The sequence below is a fragment of the Microcebus murinus genome, chromosome 22 (assembly GCF_040939455.1).
Source record: "Microcebus murinus isolate Inina chromosome 22, M.murinus_Inina_mat1.0, whole genome shotgun sequence".
In the NCBI taxonomy this organism is placed as follows: domain Eukaryota; kingdom Metazoa; phylum Chordata; class Mammalia; order Primates; family Cheirogaleidae; genus Microcebus; species Microcebus murinus.
In genome coordinates, this window is record NC_134125.1 from 7,858,664 (window position 1) to 7,881,406 (window position 22,743).

A 22,743-nucleotide genomic window follows, 5' to 3' on the forward strand; every position below is an offset into this window, starting at 1 on the left:
CAGCGTAAGTAGCTGAGGTTATAGGCATGTGCCACTGTGCCCACCTAAGGTAGATGTTTTTTGTTTGTCTCAAAAAGACAAAACAAACAAACAGAGTCTTGCTCTGTTGCCCAGGCTAGAGTGCCGTGGCGTCAGCCTAGCTCACAGTAACCTCAAACTCCTAGGCTCAAGCGATCCTACTGCCTCAGCTTCCCAAGCAGCTGGGACTACAGGCATGCACTACCATGTCCGGCGAATTTTTTCTATATATTTTTAGTTGGCAAATTAATTTGTTTCTATTTTTAGTAGAGATGGGGTCTCGCTCTTGCTCTGGCTGGTTTCGAACTCCTGACCTTGAGCAATCCACCCGCCTCGGCCTTCCAGAGTACTAGGATTACAGGCATGAGCCACCGCGCCTGGCCGTAAGGTAAATGTTTTTAAGTAAAGAGTAATCCTGAAGAAGCAAGTTCAAGCCTGGCCATAGGAATACCCAACATGCAGAAAATGCCAGCTTCAGTCAAGAAATGTATTAATATTGAGTAATGATAGATAAGGTTGACAAAGACGTTCCACTAAGAAGGGCCCTGAATGCCAAGGTATGGCATCCCAACTTTATCCTGTAAGTAATAATGGCCACTGAACATTTTGAACAATTGGATGATATAATAAAAGCAATACCTGAGAATTTCTTTATGCCAATTCCAAGACTGACTGGAAGTGAGAAAAAGTTAACTAGGGAGAAAAAGTTAACTAGAGATCACAGCAATGTCTGATACAAACTATCAGAGAGGAAATAAAAAGAAAAAAAATATTATGTGACATTATGAAGTTTATAGGGCAAGGTAAAAAGGAAGAAAACAATAACTTTGTTCCCATACATGAGGCAAAACAAATCCTTCCATCTGTATTACTTCACTTCAAATAAATGAAGAAAAAGAATGGATGAAAAGATGTGACTCCTTTTTTAAAGTGAACTATTATAAGATAGAAAAATAAATCCAGCTATGTCTAGCTGCTATGACTCAACCTATAATAGAAATTTTAGGTATCCAATATTGTAGTAAAATCACCCACCATTCTATTTTATGATTTGCTTCCAAGAAAGGAAAGCGTGTTGCTTTTCTCTCTGAAAAAAGTTTCACAAAATAGTATCACTTTGAAACTGTAAGGAAATACAAAAATGTGCCTCCCAAATATAATAATTACAAAGTTTTTTGGATATTAAAGAAGAACTACAGGCCAGGCATGGTGGCTCAAACCTATAACTCTAGCACTTTGGGAGGCCAAGGCAGGAGGATCACTTAAGCCCAGGACCAGGCTGAACAATAGCAAAAAATTTAAAAATTAGCCACGTACAGTGATACATGCATATAGTCAGCTACTCAGAAGGCTGAGGCAGGAGGATCACTTGAGCCCAAAGGTTTGAGGTTGCAGTGAGCTATGCCAACACCACTGCATTCTAATCTGGGCAACAGAGCAAGATCCTGTCTCAAAAAAAAATCGGGGGGGGGGGGGGGAGGAGAAACACAATGAAAATCTGATCCCCAAACATAATAATTACAAAGTTCTTTTGGATATTAAAGGTGATAGATATGTTAATTAAATTGATTTAATCATTCTACGTTGTATGAATGTAGCAAAAGACCTCATTATATCCCATAAATGTATACTTATGATTTCTCAATTTCAAAAAATAATTTTTAGAAAGGCAAAAAGGAAGGTACAAAGGAACAAGTATAATATCATTTTGTATTTTTTGCTTAAATGCAAACAAATATTTTGTTGTACCCACACAGAATACCTCTGAAAAGAAACCTAATATTTGCTGTAGAAGGAAATAGGGACCAGCCTTTTTATATTCACTGCCATATCTTACTTTTTTAACTTTTTGCCATGTATGCATGTGAAATATTTTCAGTACATTTTTAAACATATATATATATATATTTTAAATATATGTATATATGTAATGAGACACTATTTCATACCCACCCCCTAGGATACCTAGAATCAAAGAGACAGACAATAACAAATGCTGGTGGGGATGTGAAAAAACTGGAACACTCATGCACTGCTGATGGGACTGTAAAATGATACAGCTACTCTGGAAAACAGCCCAGCAGTTCCTCAAAAGGTTAAACAAAGAGTTACCATATGACCCAACAATTCCCCTGTAGGTACATTATATATATACCCATGAGAACTGAAAACGTATGTCCACACAGAAAACCTGTAACATCAACAATCACAGCAGCAGTATTCTTAACAGCCAAAAAGTGGAAACTAAATGTCCATCAGCTGATGAATGCATAGACAAAATGTAGTGCACCCACAAAATGGAATGTTACTTGGCAACAGAAAGGAAAGAAGTGACACATGCTATAACACAGATGAAACATTATACTAAGCAAAACAAGCCTGTCATGAGGTCATATATCATGTGAATCCATTAATATACGATGTCCAGAACAGGCATATCTATAAAGAGAGAAAGAAGATCAGCTTAGAGCAAGTGAGGAATGACTGCTAATGGGTTTGGGTTTCGTTTCAGGGTGATAGAAAATGTTGTAAAATTGATAGTAGTGATGGCTGCACAACTCCATGAATATACTGTTAAAAAAACAGAATTATACTATCTATCATCTATCTATCTATTGATTAGAGACAAGATCTCACTCTGTTGCCCGGCTGGAGTGCAGTTGGGCATGATCAGAATTCACTACAAAGCCCTGAGTTTACAGGTGTCAGCCACCATGCCAGCGTACAATTTAAGTTGATAAATTATAAGGTATGTGAATATATCTCAACGAAGTTGTTTTTAAAATTTCCAGGCTAGGCCAAGCACAGTAGCTCAAGCCTGTAATCCTAGCACTCTGGGAGGACAAGGCAGGAGGATGGCTTGAGGTCAGGAATTCAAGACTAGCCTGAGCAAGAGTGAGATCCCACTTCTACAATAGGATGACCCCATTTCTACAATAGTGAGATCCTATCTCTACAATAAACAGAAAAATTAGCCCGGTGTGGTGGCGCATGCCTATAGTCCCACCTACTTGGAAGGCTGAGGCAGGAGGACTGCCTGTGTCCAGGAGTTAGAGGTTGCAGTGAGCTATGATGCACCCTACCCAGGACAACAGAGTGAAACTCTGTCTCAAAAAGGAGTAAAAAATTCCAGGCTGGGCACAGTGGCTGAGTCAGACCCTTCAGACAGGGTCTTACTCTGTCACTCGGGCTACAGTGCAGTAGTGTCATCATAGCTTAATGTAGCCTCAAACTCCTGGGCTCAAGCGATCCTCCTGCCTTCAGCCTCCCAAGTAGCTGGGACTAAAGGCGCATGCCAGCATGCCCAGCTAATTTTTCCATTTATTGTAGAGATGGAGTCTCATTTTTTTTTTTTTTTTTTTGAGACAGAGTCTCGCTTTCTTGCCTAGGCTAGAGTGAGTGCCGTGGTGTCAGCCTAGCTCACAGCAACCTCAAACTCCTGGGCTCAAGCGATCCTCCTGCCCCAGCCTCCCGAGTAGCTGGGACTACAGGCACGAGCCACCATGCCCGGCTGATTTTTATATTATATATATTAGTTGGTCAATTAATTTCTTTCTATTTTTATGGTAGAGACAGGGTCTCGCTCAGGCTGGTTTTGAACTCCTGACCTTGAGCAATCCGCCCGCCTCAGCCTCCCAGAGTGCTAGGATTACAAGCGTGAGCCACCGCGCCCGGTGAGTCTCACTTTTGCTCAGGCTGGTCCTGAACTTCTAGTCTCAAGTAATCCTCTTGCCTCAGTCCCAAAGCGTTAGGATTACAGGTGTGAGCCACTGCTCCCAGCCTATTCTGTTTTATTTTTAATAAATGAAGAGTATTGCTCTGATCTTGGCATACATACAACACAGCAGAGAATTCCTATATGCCCTAAAAATGTATAAAACATAATTTTAATAAATGGAAAAAAATATTTTAATAAACATGCAATATTTTTATTGTGTACCACAAGCTACTCTGTCACTAGAATGGCTACTCCCGAAGTGCATGGCCCAAGTTAACCCACTCTCCTGCCAAGTGACCTAGACAAGCCCCAGCCCCAAGACTACATGTGTATCCATCACTCCATCTGTCTACCTTCCACGAGGTACCTCAAAGGAGAGGATATCCATCCTGATCACTTGACCAGCTTTAAAGCTGCCTGCCTGTCCAACTTTAGCACTTCTTGCCTATCTATAAAGCATACTGCACTCCCAGCTATCAGAATGTGCCTACTCAGCTACAGGGCTGTGGCTGACCTGCCCGCCTTCGTAGAGCACCACCCATGAATAAATTTGGAACACATTCGGACTCCTCAGAATCCAAGGCTTCCCAGGCCATATCCTGATCTGGGATCTGTCTCCTCCTCAGAAGACTGACATAGCATTCCTAACTTATGCCTTTCAGAAGATACCCCTCTCTGTTACTCATAGGGCCTTGCCCTATCAGACCAAAAGGACAACCACATCACAACACCACAGCGCAATACCAGAATAAAACAATCTATAGGATTTTATTTCTCACTGCTCTCTGTTACACCTTCACACTCTAACTTCCTGCAACTACTACAATGTATACAATTCTCAACATCTCTGACTCCATTTGGAATTCAATGCCATCAAGTTCAACATTCCCTTTCTCTTGAATTCTTTCACATGCTTTGTTATCTTCAACTGTGAAAATGCCTAGAGCAGAGCATCCCTACATGGAACATATAAACTCCCTGAAGAAACTGTGAACATGAAATTAAATGTAAAAGTCTATGTGTTTTTTCTAGAGGGAAGGTACAGTTTCACCAGGCTGAAGTTGGCTGAAACATCCTCTCTACTAAAACCAGAGGAAAAAGAATAATGATAGCGAGAAGACCGTAATATGTAGGTGGGGGAGTGAGCAAATAGTTAATAATGGAGATCTAATTCCATTAACCATTTGTTTTCATTAAATGAATTTTCACTAAATGTGACAAAGGTTCAGGTAATCAAAAATGATTCTTTGAATTAAATCCAATTAGAACAGTCACAAATAAGGAATCCCATGAGATAATACAGAATTAGAATCAAAGCATGAGTTTAGTCACAAGTTTCAGAACAAAGCATGTTCTATGTTATTACTATTTCACTGAAGCATGTATTTTTGACCAGCCCCAATATCCCCAAATGCAACAGGAAAAATGATTTAGGACAAGGAGTTGGTAAACTTTTCTGTAAAGGGCCAGATAGTAAAATTTTTTGGCCTTGCAAGCCATACAGTCTGTTGCAACTACTCAACTCTATTGCTATAGTATGAAAGCAGCCACAGACAACGCATAAATGCACAGGCATAGCTGTTACAATAAAATTATTTACTGATGAGTGGATTTGCTGACCCCTGTTATCTAGGCTGAGACTACTACAAAGGAAGTGAAGCAGTAGGAAGAAGAATGAGAAACAATGGAAGATTGAGCTGTGGTAAATAAATCAATGAGCAAAATATGAATAAAGGAGCAACAGGAAGAGCAGAAAGAGAAAAAGAAAGGCAGGTTGGGACTGGTGGCTCACGCCTGTAAGCCTAGCACTTTGGGAGGCTGAGGCAGGAGGATTGCTCGAGGCAAGGAGCTCAAGACCATCTTGTACACACAGCAAGATCCCATCTCTACAAAAAAATTTAAAAATTAACCAGGTGTGGTGGCAAGAGCCAGTAGTGCCAGCTATTTGAGAGGCTGAGGCAAGAAGATCACTTAAGCCCAGGAGTTCAAAGTTGCAGTGATCATATCACTGTACTCCAGCCTGGGTAACAGAACAAGACCCTGTCTGTAAGAAAAAAAAAAAAATGCAGACAAGACAGGGACACAAGAAATCAAGTGAAAAACAAAAACAAAATAACAAGCAGAGGCTGGGCATGGTGGCTCAAGCTGGTAATCCCAGAGCTTTGGGAGGCTAAGACAGGAGGAAAATGGAAAAAAATAGGTGGGTGTGGTGGCACACACCAGTAGTCCCAACTGAGGTAAGAGGATGGATTCAGTCTAGGAGTTTGAGGCTGCAGTGAGCTATGATGACGCCACCGCACTATAGCCCAGGTGGCAGAGCAAGACTCTATCTCAAAACAACAAGAACAAGAAGCAGAGATTAACAGACCAATTCCAAGGTAAACAGATGCAGAGACAAAGGCAGGTGAATGCCCTAAAAAACAGACTAGCAGGCTGGATGCAGTGGCTCACGCCTGTAATCCTAGCACTCTGGGAGGCCAAGGCAGACGGATTGCTGGAGATCAGGAGTCCAGACCAGCCTGAGTAAGAGCGAGATCCTGTGTCTACTTAAAATAGAAAGAAATTACCTGGCCAACTAAAAATATATAGAAAAAATTAGCTGGGCATGGTGGTACATGCCTGTAGTCCCAGCTACCCAGGAGGCTGAGATAGAAGGATTGTTTAAGCCCAGAGTTTGAGGTTGCTGTGAGTTAGGCTTAGGCCACGGCACTCTAGCCCGGGCAACAGAGTGAGACTCTGTCTCAAAAAACAAACAAACAAAAAAAACTTGAATGCTATAATACTCTACATCTTATATTGCTTCAGAATTTTTTTTTAACTTTTAGCTGTATTTGTGGTGAAAACCTTTAATGTTAATGCAGATTAATTATGAGACAGTTCAGCTAAACAAGAAATCAAACCACCTAATTTATGTCACTATAGTATGATGTTAAGGACTTGAATTAGAGTTGAAGAGCTGAGTTTGTTGTCCTCACTTTATCAAGTTACTTAGATGTATCTCAGTTTCCAAATCTATAACATATGGATAATAATCATACCCACTTCACAAACAAGTTGTGAGGATTAAATGAAAAAAAAAAAAAAAAGCATGTAAAAAACTTAGCACAAGGTCTGACACACAGAGTATGCACTCAAATTTTAATTCCTATTATCAACCTTAATAATGACAGTAATATTACAGAAGGGAATCATAAGACAGAAGATCAGAAAGCAAATAAATTTCCCTCTTCTTTTAGGAAGCTGTAATAAATATTTTCATTCTTATCATTCATTCACTTATATTAATCCTTCAAAAACCCTCAATCCGGCCGGGCGCTGTGGCTCACGCCTGTAATCCTAGCTCTTGGGAGGCCGAGGCGGGCGGATTGCTCAAGGTCAGGAGTTCAAAACCAGCCTGAGCAAGAGCGAGACCCCGTCTCTACTATAAATAGAAAGAAATTAATTGGCCAACTGATATATATATAAAAAATTAGCCGGGCATGGTGGCGCATGCCTGTAGTCCCAGCTACTCGGGAGGCTGAGGCAGGAGGATCGCTTGAGCCCAGGAGTTTGAGGTTGCTGTGAGCTAGGCTGACGCCACGGCACTCACTCTAGCCTGGACAACAAAGTGAGACTCTGTCTCAAAAAAAAAAAAAAAAAACCCTCAATCCATTTATCTGCTTAAGATGTAGAAAGGTAGTATCAGACAAACCAGCATAGACTATTGCAGATAATTTCCAATTCTGAGTAAGAAAGGGCAATGTGAGGCAAGGAAAGCAAGCACAAATCCTCGAGGTTCACAGAACAGGGCCACTCCTAGGATCTCATCATAGGAAACCAACGGCTCACATCTCCTCACATCCCTGCCTGAACCTCAGTTACATTCGCAGACTCACCCAGGCTAATTATAGTTAAATCAGAATCTCTAGAAGTGAGAAATGGACATATAAAAAGACTTCCTGGGTGACTAGGTGGCTCATACCTGTAATCCTAGCACTCTGAGAAGCCGAGGTGGGTGGATCGCTCAAGGTCAGGAGTTTGAGACCAGCCTGAACAAGAGCGAGACCCTGTCTCCATTAAAAAATAGAAAGAAATTGCACTTGACTAGTCTTAAAAAAAAAAAAAAGAAATTAATCAGCCAACTAAAAATATATAGAAAAAATCAGCTGGGCATGACAGCATATGCCTGTAGTCCCAACTACCTGGGAGGCTGAGGCAGGACAATTGCTTGAGCCCAGGAGTTTGAGGTTGCTGTGAGCTAGGCTGACACCCGCCCTAGCCTGGGCAACAGAGCGAGACTGTCTCCAAAAAAAAAAAAAAACACAAAAGAATCACTGATTAAACCCTTTACTTCAGAAGACCAGCAATCTGATTAAATCTCTATCTCTAATACAAATGAATAAAAATATAAAAGCAGTACTAAATGCCCCAATTTCTGTCATTAATAAAAACCATGCCAATTAATAACTCTAAAATGAATTTCTCCATATTAATAGTACCGTGTTTCCTGGAAAATAAGACAGGGTCTTATATTCATTTTTCCTCAAGAAGACACCCTAAGGCTTATTTTCAGGGGATGTGTTATTTTCCCCTTAAAGCCTAAGCTTGCAGCATGCACAGGATGGCCAGGACCCGACAGACGGAGCCAACCTTGTTGGTAGGGCTGCCCGCACCTTTCTGGTCCTCTGGGATAGTAGCTGTCAGGATGGGACAGATGAGAAGGGCTGCTGGTCTTCTTTACTGCTCCACAACAAAATACATGGGTTGTGCAGATACACTGCATAGCCATGCCCATCACAAGGTCTTATTTTCGGGGTATGGCTTATATTGTGCAAGTGCTTAGAAATCCTGCTAGGGCTTATTTTATGGGTAGGTCTTATTTTTGGGGAAACAGGGTGTTTCCAAATTAATACTTCTCTTTTATAGAGGGCAATTTATGCCAGGATAGTGTTAAAAACCTGGCTTAAGAGACCTGAAGTCCTAAACACATGACTTAATGCTATTTTCAGGATAATACTATACTCTGGATATAATCCTATAATTCATTAGACCACTACAATAAACACCTGAAATTACTCCAATACTTTATGTCTTTACTAAGAAAATTAATTTTTTAAGTATATAGCAAAATATACCCATCCCCTTGAGGGCAATGAATATTTTCAAAGCTGTCACTGGACCTGTATTTTCTTGGCTTTCTACAATGAACTGAAATGACCTGAGAAATGGAGACATAATAAAACAAAATAAAAACTTAAAGATATTAATTTTGAAGAGTATCAAAACTGTGCTACCACAAATATCTCAAAGTAATATTTACTCTTCCAAATTTGGGAAAAGCCAATTCACTATGTAAACAAACAAACAAACAAAAAACCCTAAGCATACTATAAAAATGGCTATTAGCTAAATGACCTGGTATCAATAGAGTAGTGGATATTTTTGTTGTTACTGCAGCCAATACTCTTTCGAGAGTGCTATGTATTACATTCAACTAATTAATTTTATTTTCCCTTTTGGCTTATGACCAAAGTCAATTTTTAAATGGAAAACAGTGGAATATTTCAATAGTAACAGTGTGTGTGTGTGTGTGTGTGTGTGTGTGTGTATATATATATATATAAAAACTTTGGTGTTCCCAGACATAAACAAGATCAACTCCAAAGGCAGCTGAAAAAGACTTATTTCCTTGAATGAGCAGCTGAAGGCCTCGTAAGACAAAGAGTTGTGAATCAAAGACATGGACATTTGAGAAGATACAAAAACAGACACTGTGCTTTCATCAGCGTTTCAAAGCAGTTACAGAACATCTAGTACTGTTAACCTCTGAAAAAGCAAGCTAACTAATAGACGAGAACCTTGTTAAGGGAAATGCTTTAACTTCTTCATGTACTATAGTTTCTGAATAACAATGTAGAAGAATCAACCCAACAACAAAAAAGCAGCTTTGGGTATAGACTGAAACATGAAAAATCAAATGGCAATGAATTACAATTCGCACCAGAATTACATACTTGACTACAGAATTTGACATAAAAAATTTTAGAACCAAGTTCGAAATTGCCCAGAAGTGCCTTTCACCATGTTATTGAACACTAAGCACTGTAGAGTATTACAGTGCATTCTCCAAATGAATAACAGAAATTCCCATTTGTTCCTCAATGGATACTTGAAACAGACTAAATTTTATATTATCTTTTAAATTCTCAAAATGAGGTCTCACACTCTGAATGTTTAATATACATGTTCCACTTATTTACTTTTTTCATTTTAATTAGATAATTGTTTTCTATCAACAGCGCTCTTTCTTCTTTAGCGCTATGATTTGACTTCTTTCCAGATTTACAGGCCCCCTTATAAACTAAAGTACTATAAGCCAAAGAGGATAAAAAGTTTTCAGTTGAGTACAATAAGTAGCATTCTTGACCATGAAACTACAGAAAATACTTCACAAATGATATTTTTTAAAAAATAAATATTGTAGAGATGGAGTCTCACTATGTTGACCAGGTTGGTCTTGAACTCTTCGCCTCAAGCTATCTTCTCGCCTCAGTCTCTCAAAGTGCTGGGATTACAGGCATAAACCACTGCACAGCCCAAACCATCCTTTAATAGCACACAAAAACTCTCATTATTTACGCTATAAAAAGTACCAACAAAAATACATTAAAATTCTGATTTTTCTAAAAAACTCTTGTTAATCAGGTTTTCATAGAAAGCACCTATTTCTTTTAAAAAATGTCTGTACAATCACTATGGAGAATCACTGCTTGAATAAATCTAATAAACCATGAGGCATATTTAGGAAATCAAAACTCACCTCTTCTTGCATAACTCGAATCCATATCTTTGAACTGTACGACAACAAAGTCAGAACACTTAAACAAAATACTTTCCATTATTTCTTCACGTTTTGGGCCCGAACTGGATTCTGTACTTTTCTCGTGTGCAGCATCAAGTACCAAATCGCACTAAAATCATAAACAAAATATTTACAAAATAAAATCTGATAGAAATTCTTTAGCTCATCAAGGTGCTATTTCTTATATGCCTTAGGCAAAAACAACCTATCTAAAGAGAACCTGATAATGATATGTCTTTTTTTTCCAGAAATATGATCTACATTATCCACTCCATCATTCAAAAATCCTCACATCTAAAAGTTGGCTTGTGTTGCTATGGTCTGTCTTAAGTACATTAAGATGATAAAAGGCAGGAAAAAATAAACCACCGCATCCCTCTACTAAGTCTACAATGCTTGCAACAAATGGCATGTAAATCAAGAAGTCTTTTTTTGTTTTGAGACAAAGTCTCACTTTGTTGCCCAGGCTAGAGTGAGTGCCATGGCATCAGCCTAGCTCACAGCAACCTCAGACTCCTGGGCTCAAGCGATCCTACTGCCTCAGCCTCCCAAGAAGCTGGGACTCCAGGCATGCGCCACCATGCCCGGCTAATTTTTTCTATATATATTAGTTGGCCAATTAATTGCTTTCTATTTATAGTAGAGACGGGGTCTCGCTCTTGCTCAGGCTGGTTTCGAACTCCTGACCTCCCAGAGTGCTAGGATTACAGGCGTGAGCCACTGCGCCCGGCCAAGAAGTCTTTTTGATTACACAAATCAGTTTATAAAATATCAGCATTTGAAACTAAAGAGTAAAATCATTCAAAGTGCTTTTAAAAATCAGGTAAAACATTGACTATGAAATTGTTCTTTCATTTTATAAGAAAAAGTAAAAGAGTAAAAATTTTACCTTAGGACTGTATGTTTTAAAAACTCCTTCATATATACCTCCGTTTTTCACTTGTACTTCACATTTGGATCCCTAAAAACATACAATTAAATTATCAAAGAAACAGTATGCTACCCAATCATCAGTGTAATTGTTATCATTTTAGTTTATAGTTCACCAGGTCATTCAATATTAGGTATTCACTGACAGAACAAAAAATTTCAAAACATTAACAATACAATAAACTCTCAAAATTCTTCAGGAGGCTCTATTCGGTGTTTGTAGTTCAAATTTAAATACTGAACTTTTTTTTTTTTTGAGACAGACTCTCGCTATGTTTCCCAGGCTAGAGTGCCCAGGCATCAGACTAGCTCATAGCAACCTCAAACTCCTGGGCTCAAGTGATCCTCCTGCCTCAGCCTCCCAAACAGCTGGGACTATAGGTGCTCGCCACCATGCCCGGCTAATATTTTTTCTATTTTTAGTTGGCCAGCCAATTTTTTCTATTTTTAGTAGAGATGGGGTCTCACTCTTGGTCAGGCTGGTCTCAAACTCCTGCCTTCATACAATGCCCCGCCTTGGCCTCCCTGAGTGCTAGGATTATAGACATGAGACACCAAGCCTGGCCTGAAGTTAAACATTCCTAACTCCAGCTATATTAAATGGCAAAATAACACACAAGACAATCAACTACTAACATTGTTTTATACACAGCAGAGTTGACAAGAATAGTCTCCCTCAGTATCTGTAGGGGATTGGTTCCCCTTCTTTATACCAAAAACCACAATGCTCATCCCTTATATAAAATGGCATAGTATCTGCTTCTAACTTGAAAGGAAAATAAATGAAAGTACATAAATAAATAAAATGGCATAGTATTTGCATATAACCTTTTGCATACCCTCTGGAATACTTTAAATCTCTTATAATACCTAACAAAATGCAAATGCCATATAAATAGTTGTTACAGTGTATCATTTAGGGAATAATGACAAGAAAAAATTCTGTACACATCAGTACAGACGCAACCATCCATTTTTTTTCCTGAATATTCTTGACCCAAGGTTGACTGAATCCACAGATGTGGAAACCATGTTTACAGAGAGCTGACTGTTCTTTTACAGTGAGGTTGAATAATAGACTGGATAAAGAAAGCTACTTTTTCTAAATCATCCTGATTAAACATGCCCTAAGAAGTTTTACTTTGAGAATCATTCATTCACATTTTAACGTCATGAAATTACTTTATTCCACTCTTAAGGCACTTTATCTCTAATAATGTGATAACTTACAACAACTGATGTAAGTATATGAACCATCCTCATATTTGCATAGATTCCATCAAAAGAAATCTGTAATATTAAAAAAAAAAAAGAGGCAATGTTAGAAATTAATACAGATTGAATAACCCTTATCTGAAATGCTTGGGACAGAAAGTGTTTCAGATTTCAGATTTTTTCGGATTTTAGGATATTTGCATTGTACTTATCAGGTGAACATCCCTAATTCGAAAATCCAAAATGCTCCAATAGGCATTTCCTTTGAGAATAATGTTAGCACTCAAAAACTTTCAGATTTTGGAGCATTTTGGATTTCAGATTAGGGATGCTCAACCTATATGTACACTTGCATATATATTAACATTAACATTTATTTTGTTACAAAACATTTAGATAGGTTTATAATACCTTACATGTATTAAAGGAAGATTTGATTTACTAAAATCTTTTGCTTCCTTAGAGAATAGGTCAAGTTTTTAAAAATGAAATCGGTCATACCTGCTAACAATATTTTGACTATACGTTATACAAAAAAAGCAAAACTAAACTACCACATATGAAAACAAACAAAACCATACAGACAAAAGACAAATCAACAGTTGAGGAGTGAGAGGAAGAGGGTTCACTACAAAGTGGCATGATGAATTTTGGTGGGTGATGGAACTGTTCTGTTATCTTGACTGTGACAGTGGTTACATCATTGTACACATTTCTTAAAACTCACTCAAAGGGTGAAGTATGCTTTAATAAATAAATGGGGTGGAGGGTAAGGGTACACCACTGTATTACAGAAGAACCCTTGAGTAGGTGCTCCCAGCATATCTGAAACAGTGATAGCGCTTAAATCTGATCACCCATATCACTCTCCATTACATACTATGTAAGTATGCATCCTTATTCTTATAAAAGCAATCTGTCCAATAAAGACAAAGTCTTAAAAATTAGTGACTTCTCTTTTATGTCTTCCATCATATAGAACTTACACTTTTATGCCCTTCATGTCTAGTTTAATTTCACTAATAAAGTTCGAAAAATAAAACCAGAAGGGCCATTCCAAGGTAGAAGAATGAAAGGAGTGATAAAAAAAAAAAAATGCAAATTATTAAATTAATTAAAAATAAAAAATCCAAAGAATTCTATAAACCCCAGTCCTGGTGTTCTACTTATCTTCTGGGGATTAATCATTTAGATTTGCCTTTAGTCATTTATAAAAGAAAAAAATGACTTGTCATTATGCCTAACAAAAATACTATTTAGATAATTTTACATTTTATACACTGGAGTTATAAAAAAGTATAGCTAGTAACATTGTCCTACAGATTACAGTACTGATCTGTAATAGTTACCTGTGATAAAACTCAAGGGAATTTTTTTCTTGCCTTGGCATTTGGTCTGTTGTTAGAAATCATGTTTTAGCCATTAATTTTCCAAAACAAATAACATTGAAGTTACTTACCGTAGACTGAGGCAGTCCTTTGCTACTGTTTCGACCTCTGAAAAGATTAAATATTATTTTTGTTAAATTCAACAGGCTAAAATAAGCTAAAAATATTTTCTAACTTAAAATGTTTTATAATTCCTTTCAAATAAAAGGTTATCTATCTGTTGGGAGAACTCATCTAATAAGTCTAAAGTCTACCTAAGTATGGCTCTATCTGTGCTTTGCTGGCCCAGAGACCCAGAACAGGTAGGGGTCATGGAAGGGAGGAAAGAGGAAACAATGTAAACTCTATCAAAATCAAATAAATGAAGTAAAAATAAAAATAGCCTACTAGAAGAAAAAATTAACACTAAACACAAATTGATAATAATCTTTATTCCAAAAGTAACCAATCACTGTTATAAAGAGTTACTCAGAAGCAAAATATATTCTATTCTTAACCAACATATATGACACCAAATCAACCCCCATTTTTCCCCCAACCTGTAAAAAATCAGGTAATGTGTTAAATCATTCAAAGCACTTTTACTTCTAAATGATATGTGCCTCTGTGAATATCCTTATAACAAGCACCTTTCCCTGCCAACTTCCCCAATCAGAAAAGATACAATATACAAAAATCAGCTGTCAAGTAATTTCCAGTAAAGTGGACTCTATTTTCAAGTGAATATAATTAAAGAACATAATATAATCTAAGGCTCGTTCCTCTGGAAAAAATTAGGCCTCTTAGAATAAAAAAATTAATAAAGTGAAATGTTGTATTTCTCATAAATATTAGTCACTCTGGAACAAGAGTACTGGGATTTCATTTTAATAAAATAATCGCAACACTCAAATTAAGCCAAAATGTCAAACAGTCTAGGAGAAGCCCAATTCGGGTCCAAAAAGTCTAGTAGTATGACTGCTGCCATTCCTGGTAGAGCAGCACTGGTCTCAGCACTCTGAGGCCAGTCCTGGCTGGGTCTCCAACTCTACTACCACCTTCCTCACCTTCTATCCTTGACAAAATAATGACTTGAACCAAAAGACCTGTAAGATTCCTTTCATTTCTACCATTCTGATTCTGTAACTATTTGCCTCTCACACAGCACAGAGAGAAATTTCTAAAGTCTAAGTAATATGACTAATTTATAGAACTTACCATAAACCAGAGACCCCATGGTAAGCACTTCACCATGCATTACCTCTAATCTATCACCCTCTACAGGTGAGGAAACTAACCCCCCCCCCAATCCAACAGGGTCTCCCTCTGTTGCCCAGGCTAGAGTACAGTGGTGTCATCAAAGGTCACTGCAACCTCAAAGTGCTGGCCTCAAGCAATCCTTCCTGCCCAGGTTGCTAGGATCACAGGCATGAACCACCATGCCCAGCCAACAATGACCAAAATCACCTAGTTCATGAGCAGTAGAGCTGTTAATCAGGTGTATGTGATCTATTGTCCAGATTTTTCTTTTTTCTAGGTTATGCTGCCTTTCTGAAATTGCATCACAAGAAATAAAATGCCTTCGCCTAACCAAATTTCTATACTTTTTCAAACATTTGAATTCACTAGTTTTCTTTTCCCTGTTCACTTGTAGCCTATATGAAAAGGCTAAAATGTCTAAATTTTACTTGGAAGGTTATCTTATCCTGGTGGTTGCTGAGCTGCCACACTTACAAAAGTATCCTTGAAAGTATCCTTAAGCCATTAAGTATCCTTGAAAACTCGTATGGCCTCCCCATAAAGCTATTTACTTCTCCTTTATAGAAGTCACATTATACTTTTTAATTGATAATACAGTTACAACTTTGACTAATAAAGAGCAACTATTTTATAATCCAGCTTACTCGGAACAAATCACTTAGCAGGGAAAATTTTTTAAAAAGATTCACGGTGGTACAAAGTATTGAAACCCCTAACTTAAACTGATCTACACCTGGTAGTTGGACATTCAAGATGAATGTTAGCTTATCTAACCAGCATTCTCTGAAACTGATAAAAGCCCATATTCTTTTTCTTTGTTTTTTTTCTTTTTTGAATCTATTCATACTATGCTTCACTTGTAATATTTTTAAATTAGTATTTCTGACCAAATCATTCTACTATTTCATATAATAACAAATACTGAATCTCAAACCAAAGAAAGCCAAGATGATATTCTAGTCCTAAGTATACTTATGATTAGATAATGTGTAACAGAACAATAATATCCCGGACTCTATGCTTTTAATAGTTATTTAGTATGAAATTAAAGTGTGATTCAAAATGCCAAAGATAAAGAAATTCACCAGAGTAATAATACAGAGTTTATACTGGGCTGGGTGTGGTGGCTCACGCCTGTAATCCTAGCACTCTGGGAGGCCAAGGTAGGCGGATTGCTCGAGGTCAGGAGTTCGAAACTAGCCTGAGCAAGAGCGAGACCCCGTCTCTACTATAAGTAGAAAGAAATTAATTGGCCAACTAATATACATATAAAAAATTAGCCGGGCATGGTGGCGCATGCCTGTAGTCCCAGCTACTCGGGAGGCTGAGGCAGGAGGATCACTTGAGCCCAGGAGTCTGAGGTTGCTGTGAGCTAGGTTGATGCCACGGCACTCACTCTAGCCTGGGCAACAAAGTGAGACTCTGTCTCAAAAAAAAAAAAAAGAGTTAAAAGAGTTTATACTGGCTCAAAATAATACAGGAAGAAGGAAATGGACAAGCCTATAAATGAATCAAGACTGGCATGAGTGAATAACTATTAAAGCTGAGTATGCAGGAGTTCATTATACCATTCTGCTTACTTTTATGCAATTTGCCTAAATAAAAAAAAAAAAAAGGGCCGGGCGTGGTGGCTCACGCCTGTAATTCTAGCTCTCTGGGAGGCCGAGGCAGGCGGATTGCTCAAGGTCAGGAGTTCAAAACCAGCCTGAGCAAGAGCGAGACCCCGTCTCTACTATAAACAGAAAGAAATTAATTGGCCAACTAATATATATAGAAGAAATTAGCCGGGCATGGTGGTGCATGCCTGTAGTCCCAGCTACTTGGGAGGCTGAGGCAGCAGAATCGCTTGAGCCCAGGAGTTTGAGGTTGCTGTGAGCTAGGCTGACGCCATGGCACTCACTCTAGCCTGGGTAACAAAGTGAGACTCTGTCTCAAAAAAAAAAAAAAAAAAAAGGTCCTTCTGATTTGATGCCATAGGAGGCTGGATCTAATCAAGCTGATAAATCTACCAGATTATAGGAAACATGAACATAAGGATTAACAGATACATACCATCAGCTTTTTCACTAGTTAAATACAGAATGTGGTAAATTTAACACAAAAATGATAGTTTCCTTAACAAATAAATGGCATGGCATGGAAAAAAAAAAGCATAAAGGGAGAACCATTATAAATTCAGAAAGACACATAAACCAAAAGCAATGTGTAAATCAAAAACAATCAAAATAAGTCAAAAGCAATCAGACAAGACCACAGGAGACAAAATCTTTTAAAAACGCAGTCAAAAGCAGGGCTTTCCAATTTCACACCTTATCATAAAGATACAATATTCAAAACAGTGTGGTACTGGCTTAAACACAAATATAAAAGCCAACGGGACAGGGTGAGGTGGCTCATACCTGTAATCCTAGCATTCTGGGTGAGGCGGGAGGATCGCTCAAGGTCAGGAGTTCAAAATGAGCCTTAGCAAGAGCGAGGCCCTGTCTCTACTAAAAATGGAAAGAAATTAATATATATAGAAAAAATTAGCCGAGCATGGTGGTGCATGCCTGTAGTCCCAGCTACTCAGGAGGCTGAGGCAGGAAGATCGCTTGAGCCCAGGAGTTTTGGCTCAAAGTGGTGGCCTCAAGCAATCCTTCCTGCCCAGGTTGCTAGGATCACAGGCATGAGCCTGTGCATGAGGTTGCTGTGAGCTAGGCTGATGCCACGGCACTCTAGCCCGGACAAAATAGTGAGACTCTGTCTCAAAAAAAAAAAACCCCTCTATAGAACACACTACAGAGATTTCTCAAAGACCTAAACATAGGCCAGGCGCAGTGGCTCACGCCTGTAATCCTAGCACTTGGGAGGCTGAGGCGGGCGAATTGCTCGAGTTCAGGAGTTCAAAACCAGCCTGAGCAAGAGCAAGACCCTGTCTCTACTATAAATAGAAAGAAATTCATTGGCCAACTAATATATATAGGGAAAAAAAACTTAGCCAGCCATGGTTGGCGCATTCCTGTCATCCCAGCTACTCAGGAGGCTGAGGCACAAAGATTGCTTGAGCCCAAGAGTTTGAGGTTGCTGTGAGCTAGGCTGACGCCACGGCACTCACTCTAGACTGGGCAACAAAGTGAGACTGTCTCAAAAAAAAAAAAAAAAAAGACCTAAACATAGAACTACCATTCCACCTAATAATCCCAATACTGGGTATATACCCAAAGGAAAGGAAATGAATATATCAAAAAGATACCTGTGCTCATAAGTTTCTCCCAGATTTATTCAGACTAAAAAGATATGGAATTGACTTAATTATTCATCAACAGATTACTGCACAAAATGCAATATACATACACAATGATATTATTGAGCCATAAAGAATGAAATCATCTTTTATAGCAACATGGATGGAACTGGAGATCATTATCTTAAGTGAAACAAACCAGATGCAGAAAGACAAATATTGCATATCCTCATTCATAAGTGGTTCCTAAAAAATGTGGACGGAATGATAGATAATGGAGACAGAAGGGTGAGGATGACGAGAAGTTAGTTAATGAATACAATGCATGTTATTAGGGTGGTGAATACCCTGAAAGCTTTGACTTAACCACTGTGCAATCTATGCATGCAACAAAATAAATTTATAAATTAAAAAAAAGTCCTATATCATGTTGTGTAATATGGTATCCACTAGGCACACACAGTGGGTGACCACTTGAAAGGTGGCTAATGTGGCTAAGGAACTAAAATTTTAAAATTTTAATTAACTTAATTTTAAAGTTACATAGCCTTATGTGGACAGCAGCCACATTACTAGATAGTACCATTCCAGTACTATTTGAGCTTAACCAGACAGGAAACTATCCACCTTCCAAGGCATTCATCTCCTCTGACTATGCACCAAGAATGCTTCCTTATAGTAAACTCAAGTCTCTCCCAATGGTTTTACCCATTGCTTATAAGTTTATACCTTCCCCAGGGCCTCAAAACAATTTTAATCCCCTTCAAAAGACAACTGATAATGGAGGAGAGGGAAGTACAGATGAAACCGGGTTGGCCATTTATTGATAACTGCTAAATGTGAGTGACAGATACACAGGATTCATTAAACTGTTATATTTTTAAATATGCTGGAATTTCCCCACTTAGAAAAAAAATCTGGCTGGGCGCGGTGGCTCACGTCTGTAATCCTAGCACTCTGGGAGGCCGAGGCAGGTAGATCGCTCAAGGTAAGAAGTTCAAGACCAGCCTAAGCAAGAGCGAGACCCTATCTCTATTAAAAATAGAAAGAAATTATGTGGACAACTAAAAAATATATATAGAGAAAAGATTAGCCAAGCATGGTGGTGCATGCCTGTAGTCCCAGCTACTCGGGAGGCTGAGGCAGGAGGATCGCTTGAGCCCAGGAGTTTGAGGTTGCTGTGAACTAGGCTGATGCTGCAGCACTCTAGCCCGGGCAAGAGAGTGACTCTGTCTAAATAAATAAATATTATAGGGTAGAGTTGGAAAAAAAAAAATTATAAATAAACTTTAGATCTAAACTCATTTATAAATTGAGAACTGCCACGACTAAGGCATGGGTAACTGAAGCCATTTTATGGCTGGCAATAATAATTATTTTCTACACTGATATTTATCAGCTTTTGTTTTGTCACAGCTCTGTATTAGAGGCAATGGAGCACAGTTTTGTTTTGTTTTGTTTTTTTGAGACAGAGTCTCGCTTTGTTGCCCAGGCTACAGTAAGTGCCGTGGCGTCAGCCTAGCTCACAGCAACCTCAAACTCCTGGGCTCAAGCAATCCTACTGCCTCAGCCTCCTGAGTAGCTGGGATTACAGGCATGCACCACCACGCCCGGCTAATTTTTTCTCTATATATTAGTTAGCCAATTAATTTATTTCTATTTATAGTAAAGACGGGGTCTTACTCTTGCTCAGGCTGGTTTTGAACTCCTGACCTTAAGCAATCAGCCAGCCTCAGCCTCCCAGAGAGCTAGGATAACAGGCGTGAGCCACCACGCCTGGCCTGGAGCACAGTTTTTAAAAGCAAAAGCTCTGAAGTCTTACAGGGTTAGAATCTCAGCTCTATCACTTCCTAGCTCTTTGACCTTAGGCAAGGTCCTTAATTTCTCTGAACCACCACTTTCTCCTCTGTAAAATGGATACGGCACTATCAACTTGATGGGCCTGGCTGTTGTAAGAACTGAAGGATATGTAAGTAAAACACACTTGGCACAATTTCTAAAACATAACAGGCACACAATAAATGGTAACTATCATTACATAAATAGAAAGTTCTCGGCCAGGAGAGGTGGCTCACGCCTGTAATCCTAGCACTCTGGGAGGCCGAGGTGGGCGGATTGCTCGAGGTCAGGAGTTCAAAACCAGCCTGAGCAAAAGCGAGACCCCGTCTCTACTGTAAATAGAAAGAAATTAATTGGCCAACTAATATATATAGAAAAAATTAGCCGGGCATGGTGGCGCATGCCTGTAGTCCCAGCTACTAGGGAGGCTGAGGCAGTAGGATTGCTTGAGCCCAGGAGTTTGAGGTTGCTGTGAGCTAGGATGGCGCTACAGCACTCACTCTAGCCTGGGAAAGTGAGACTCTGTATCAAAAAAAAAAAGTTCTCCATAAACTGTTTCCACATCATGTACATTTAAACTTTTTTTCTCCAGAAAATGGCTGCTATTACTACTATTTGGCTCAGATATTTTTTTCTAAAATGTTTTGTATAGGAAAATAAGTTTGGCCAGGAGCTCACATCTATACTCCCAGCACTTTGGGAGGCCATGGTGGGAGGACTGTTTGAGGCCGGGAGTTCAAGACCAGCATGGACAATATATAGATACCCCATCCCTACAGAAATTTTAAAAAATTAGCCAGGTGTGGTGGTACACCTGTAGTCCCAGCTATTTAGGAGTCTGAAGTGGGAGATCACTCGACCCCAGGAGTTCAAAGTTACAGTGAGCTATGATCAGACCACTGCACTCCAGTCTGGGTAATACAATGAGACACTATTATCCTTAAGAAAAACAAAATTTTATAATAAATAGTTTTTTCTGTGTTGTTTTTTTTTGAGACAGTCTCGCTTTGTTGCCCAGGCTAGAGTGAGTGCCGTGGCATCAGCCTCGCTCATAGCAACCTCAAACTCCTGGGCTCAAGCAATCCTCCTGCCTCAGCCTCCTGAGTAGCTGGGACTACAGGCATGCACCATCATGCCTGGCTAATTTTTTATATATATATTTTAGTTGGCCAATTAATTTCTTTCTATTTTTTTTATGGTAAAGACGGGGTCTCGCTCTTGCTCAGGCTGGTTTCGAACTCCTGACCTTGAGCAATCCACCTGCCTCAGCCTCCCAGAGTGCTAGATTACAGGCGTGAGCCACCACGCCTGGCCTATAAATAGTTCTTATTTATTCCCTTTCCCTGACCTTTTAGATTGGGTTAAAAATATGCATACTTCCTATAACATTTACAGACTATGAATAACTAAATTCTCTATGGGTCTCAAATGCAAAGTCCTCATTTTTTTCACCACTTTTTTTATTCTGTTGAAGACGTACATTCCTTCACCCAGACAAAATAGTGACTGAAGTTCCTGGTCAATTAAAACAAGAATTGTTTTAATTCTTGTTTTACTTGAATCACAGCATTCTTTAAAGCCATCACTAGTTTTCTTCTGTTCTCACCTGCATATACCTCTCCAGAGATCCTAAATACAATGATAAGTCATTCACTCCATCTCTGCCACTTCCTGAGTGAATTTGAATAGGTCATTTAATCTCTCTGAGCCATAATTTCCTTATGGGTAAAATGGGGACAGGATAACATATTATCAAATGGGGTTATGTGGTTAACACATTCGATTATGTATGTATGCTGTAACAGAATAAGCTCTTGGTGGTGTCCACTCAATGCTGTTTCCCTCCTTTTCAATTAGGACCCTAATCAGCCTTCACAAGCCTGGACTAGGCGGCTTCTCAAACATACCTATTTCTGTGACTAACCAGTGGCTGTTCCTAAAGCGCTAAGATCCTCAGCAACATACAAGACTGCTCATTAAGAGGGCCTATCTTCCGTTGTAAACAATTTTTTTTCCTCCTCATCTGAAAGAACTCCTTCCAAGACTTTGTAAGATAAAAGTAGTAGCACCTCAAACACCTCACTATTATGAGGTGGCAAGGGCAGTTAGAACTTTCTGCCTGGTTTATATTAATACTAGCATGTAATAAACTCCAGGAAGATGAGACATCATCTGACTTATTCACTATTGTATCCCCAAGCCTGAAAAATAGGAGGTACTCAAACAAACAAACAAAAGGGGTGAGGGTTTAAACATGGTATGCCTATAAATAAATGCCATGTTCCTTTTTAGATGACAGCCTTTGCTTGGTAAGGTCAACTCATCTGCTTAA

The 22,743-nt window shown here is 38.9% G+C and overlaps 1 protein-coding gene across 6 annotated transcripts in view; it reads right to left on the reverse strand.

The window, feature by feature from the left end:
• The window catches only part of ATXN2 (ataxin 2), a 96,483-nt gene that overhangs the window by 61,683 nt on the left and 12,057 nt on the right, over nt 1-22,743 (reverse strand). For all 6 annotated transcript variants that reach the window (XM_075996559.1, XM_075996558.1, XM_012778380.3 and 3 more), the window contains exons 2-5: nt 14,182-14,218; nt 12,738-12,797; nt 11,467-11,538; nt 10,536-10,686 (exon numbers count right to left, since the gene is read on the reverse strand). In XM_075996559.1, the coding sequence (XP_075852674.1) occupies nt 10,536-10,686; nt 11,467-11,538; nt 12,738-12,797; nt 14,182-14,218 (320 nt within the window). The remainder of the gene's footprint in view (nt 1-10,535; nt 10,687-11,466; nt 11,539-12,737; nt 12,798-14,181; nt 14,219-22,743) is intronic.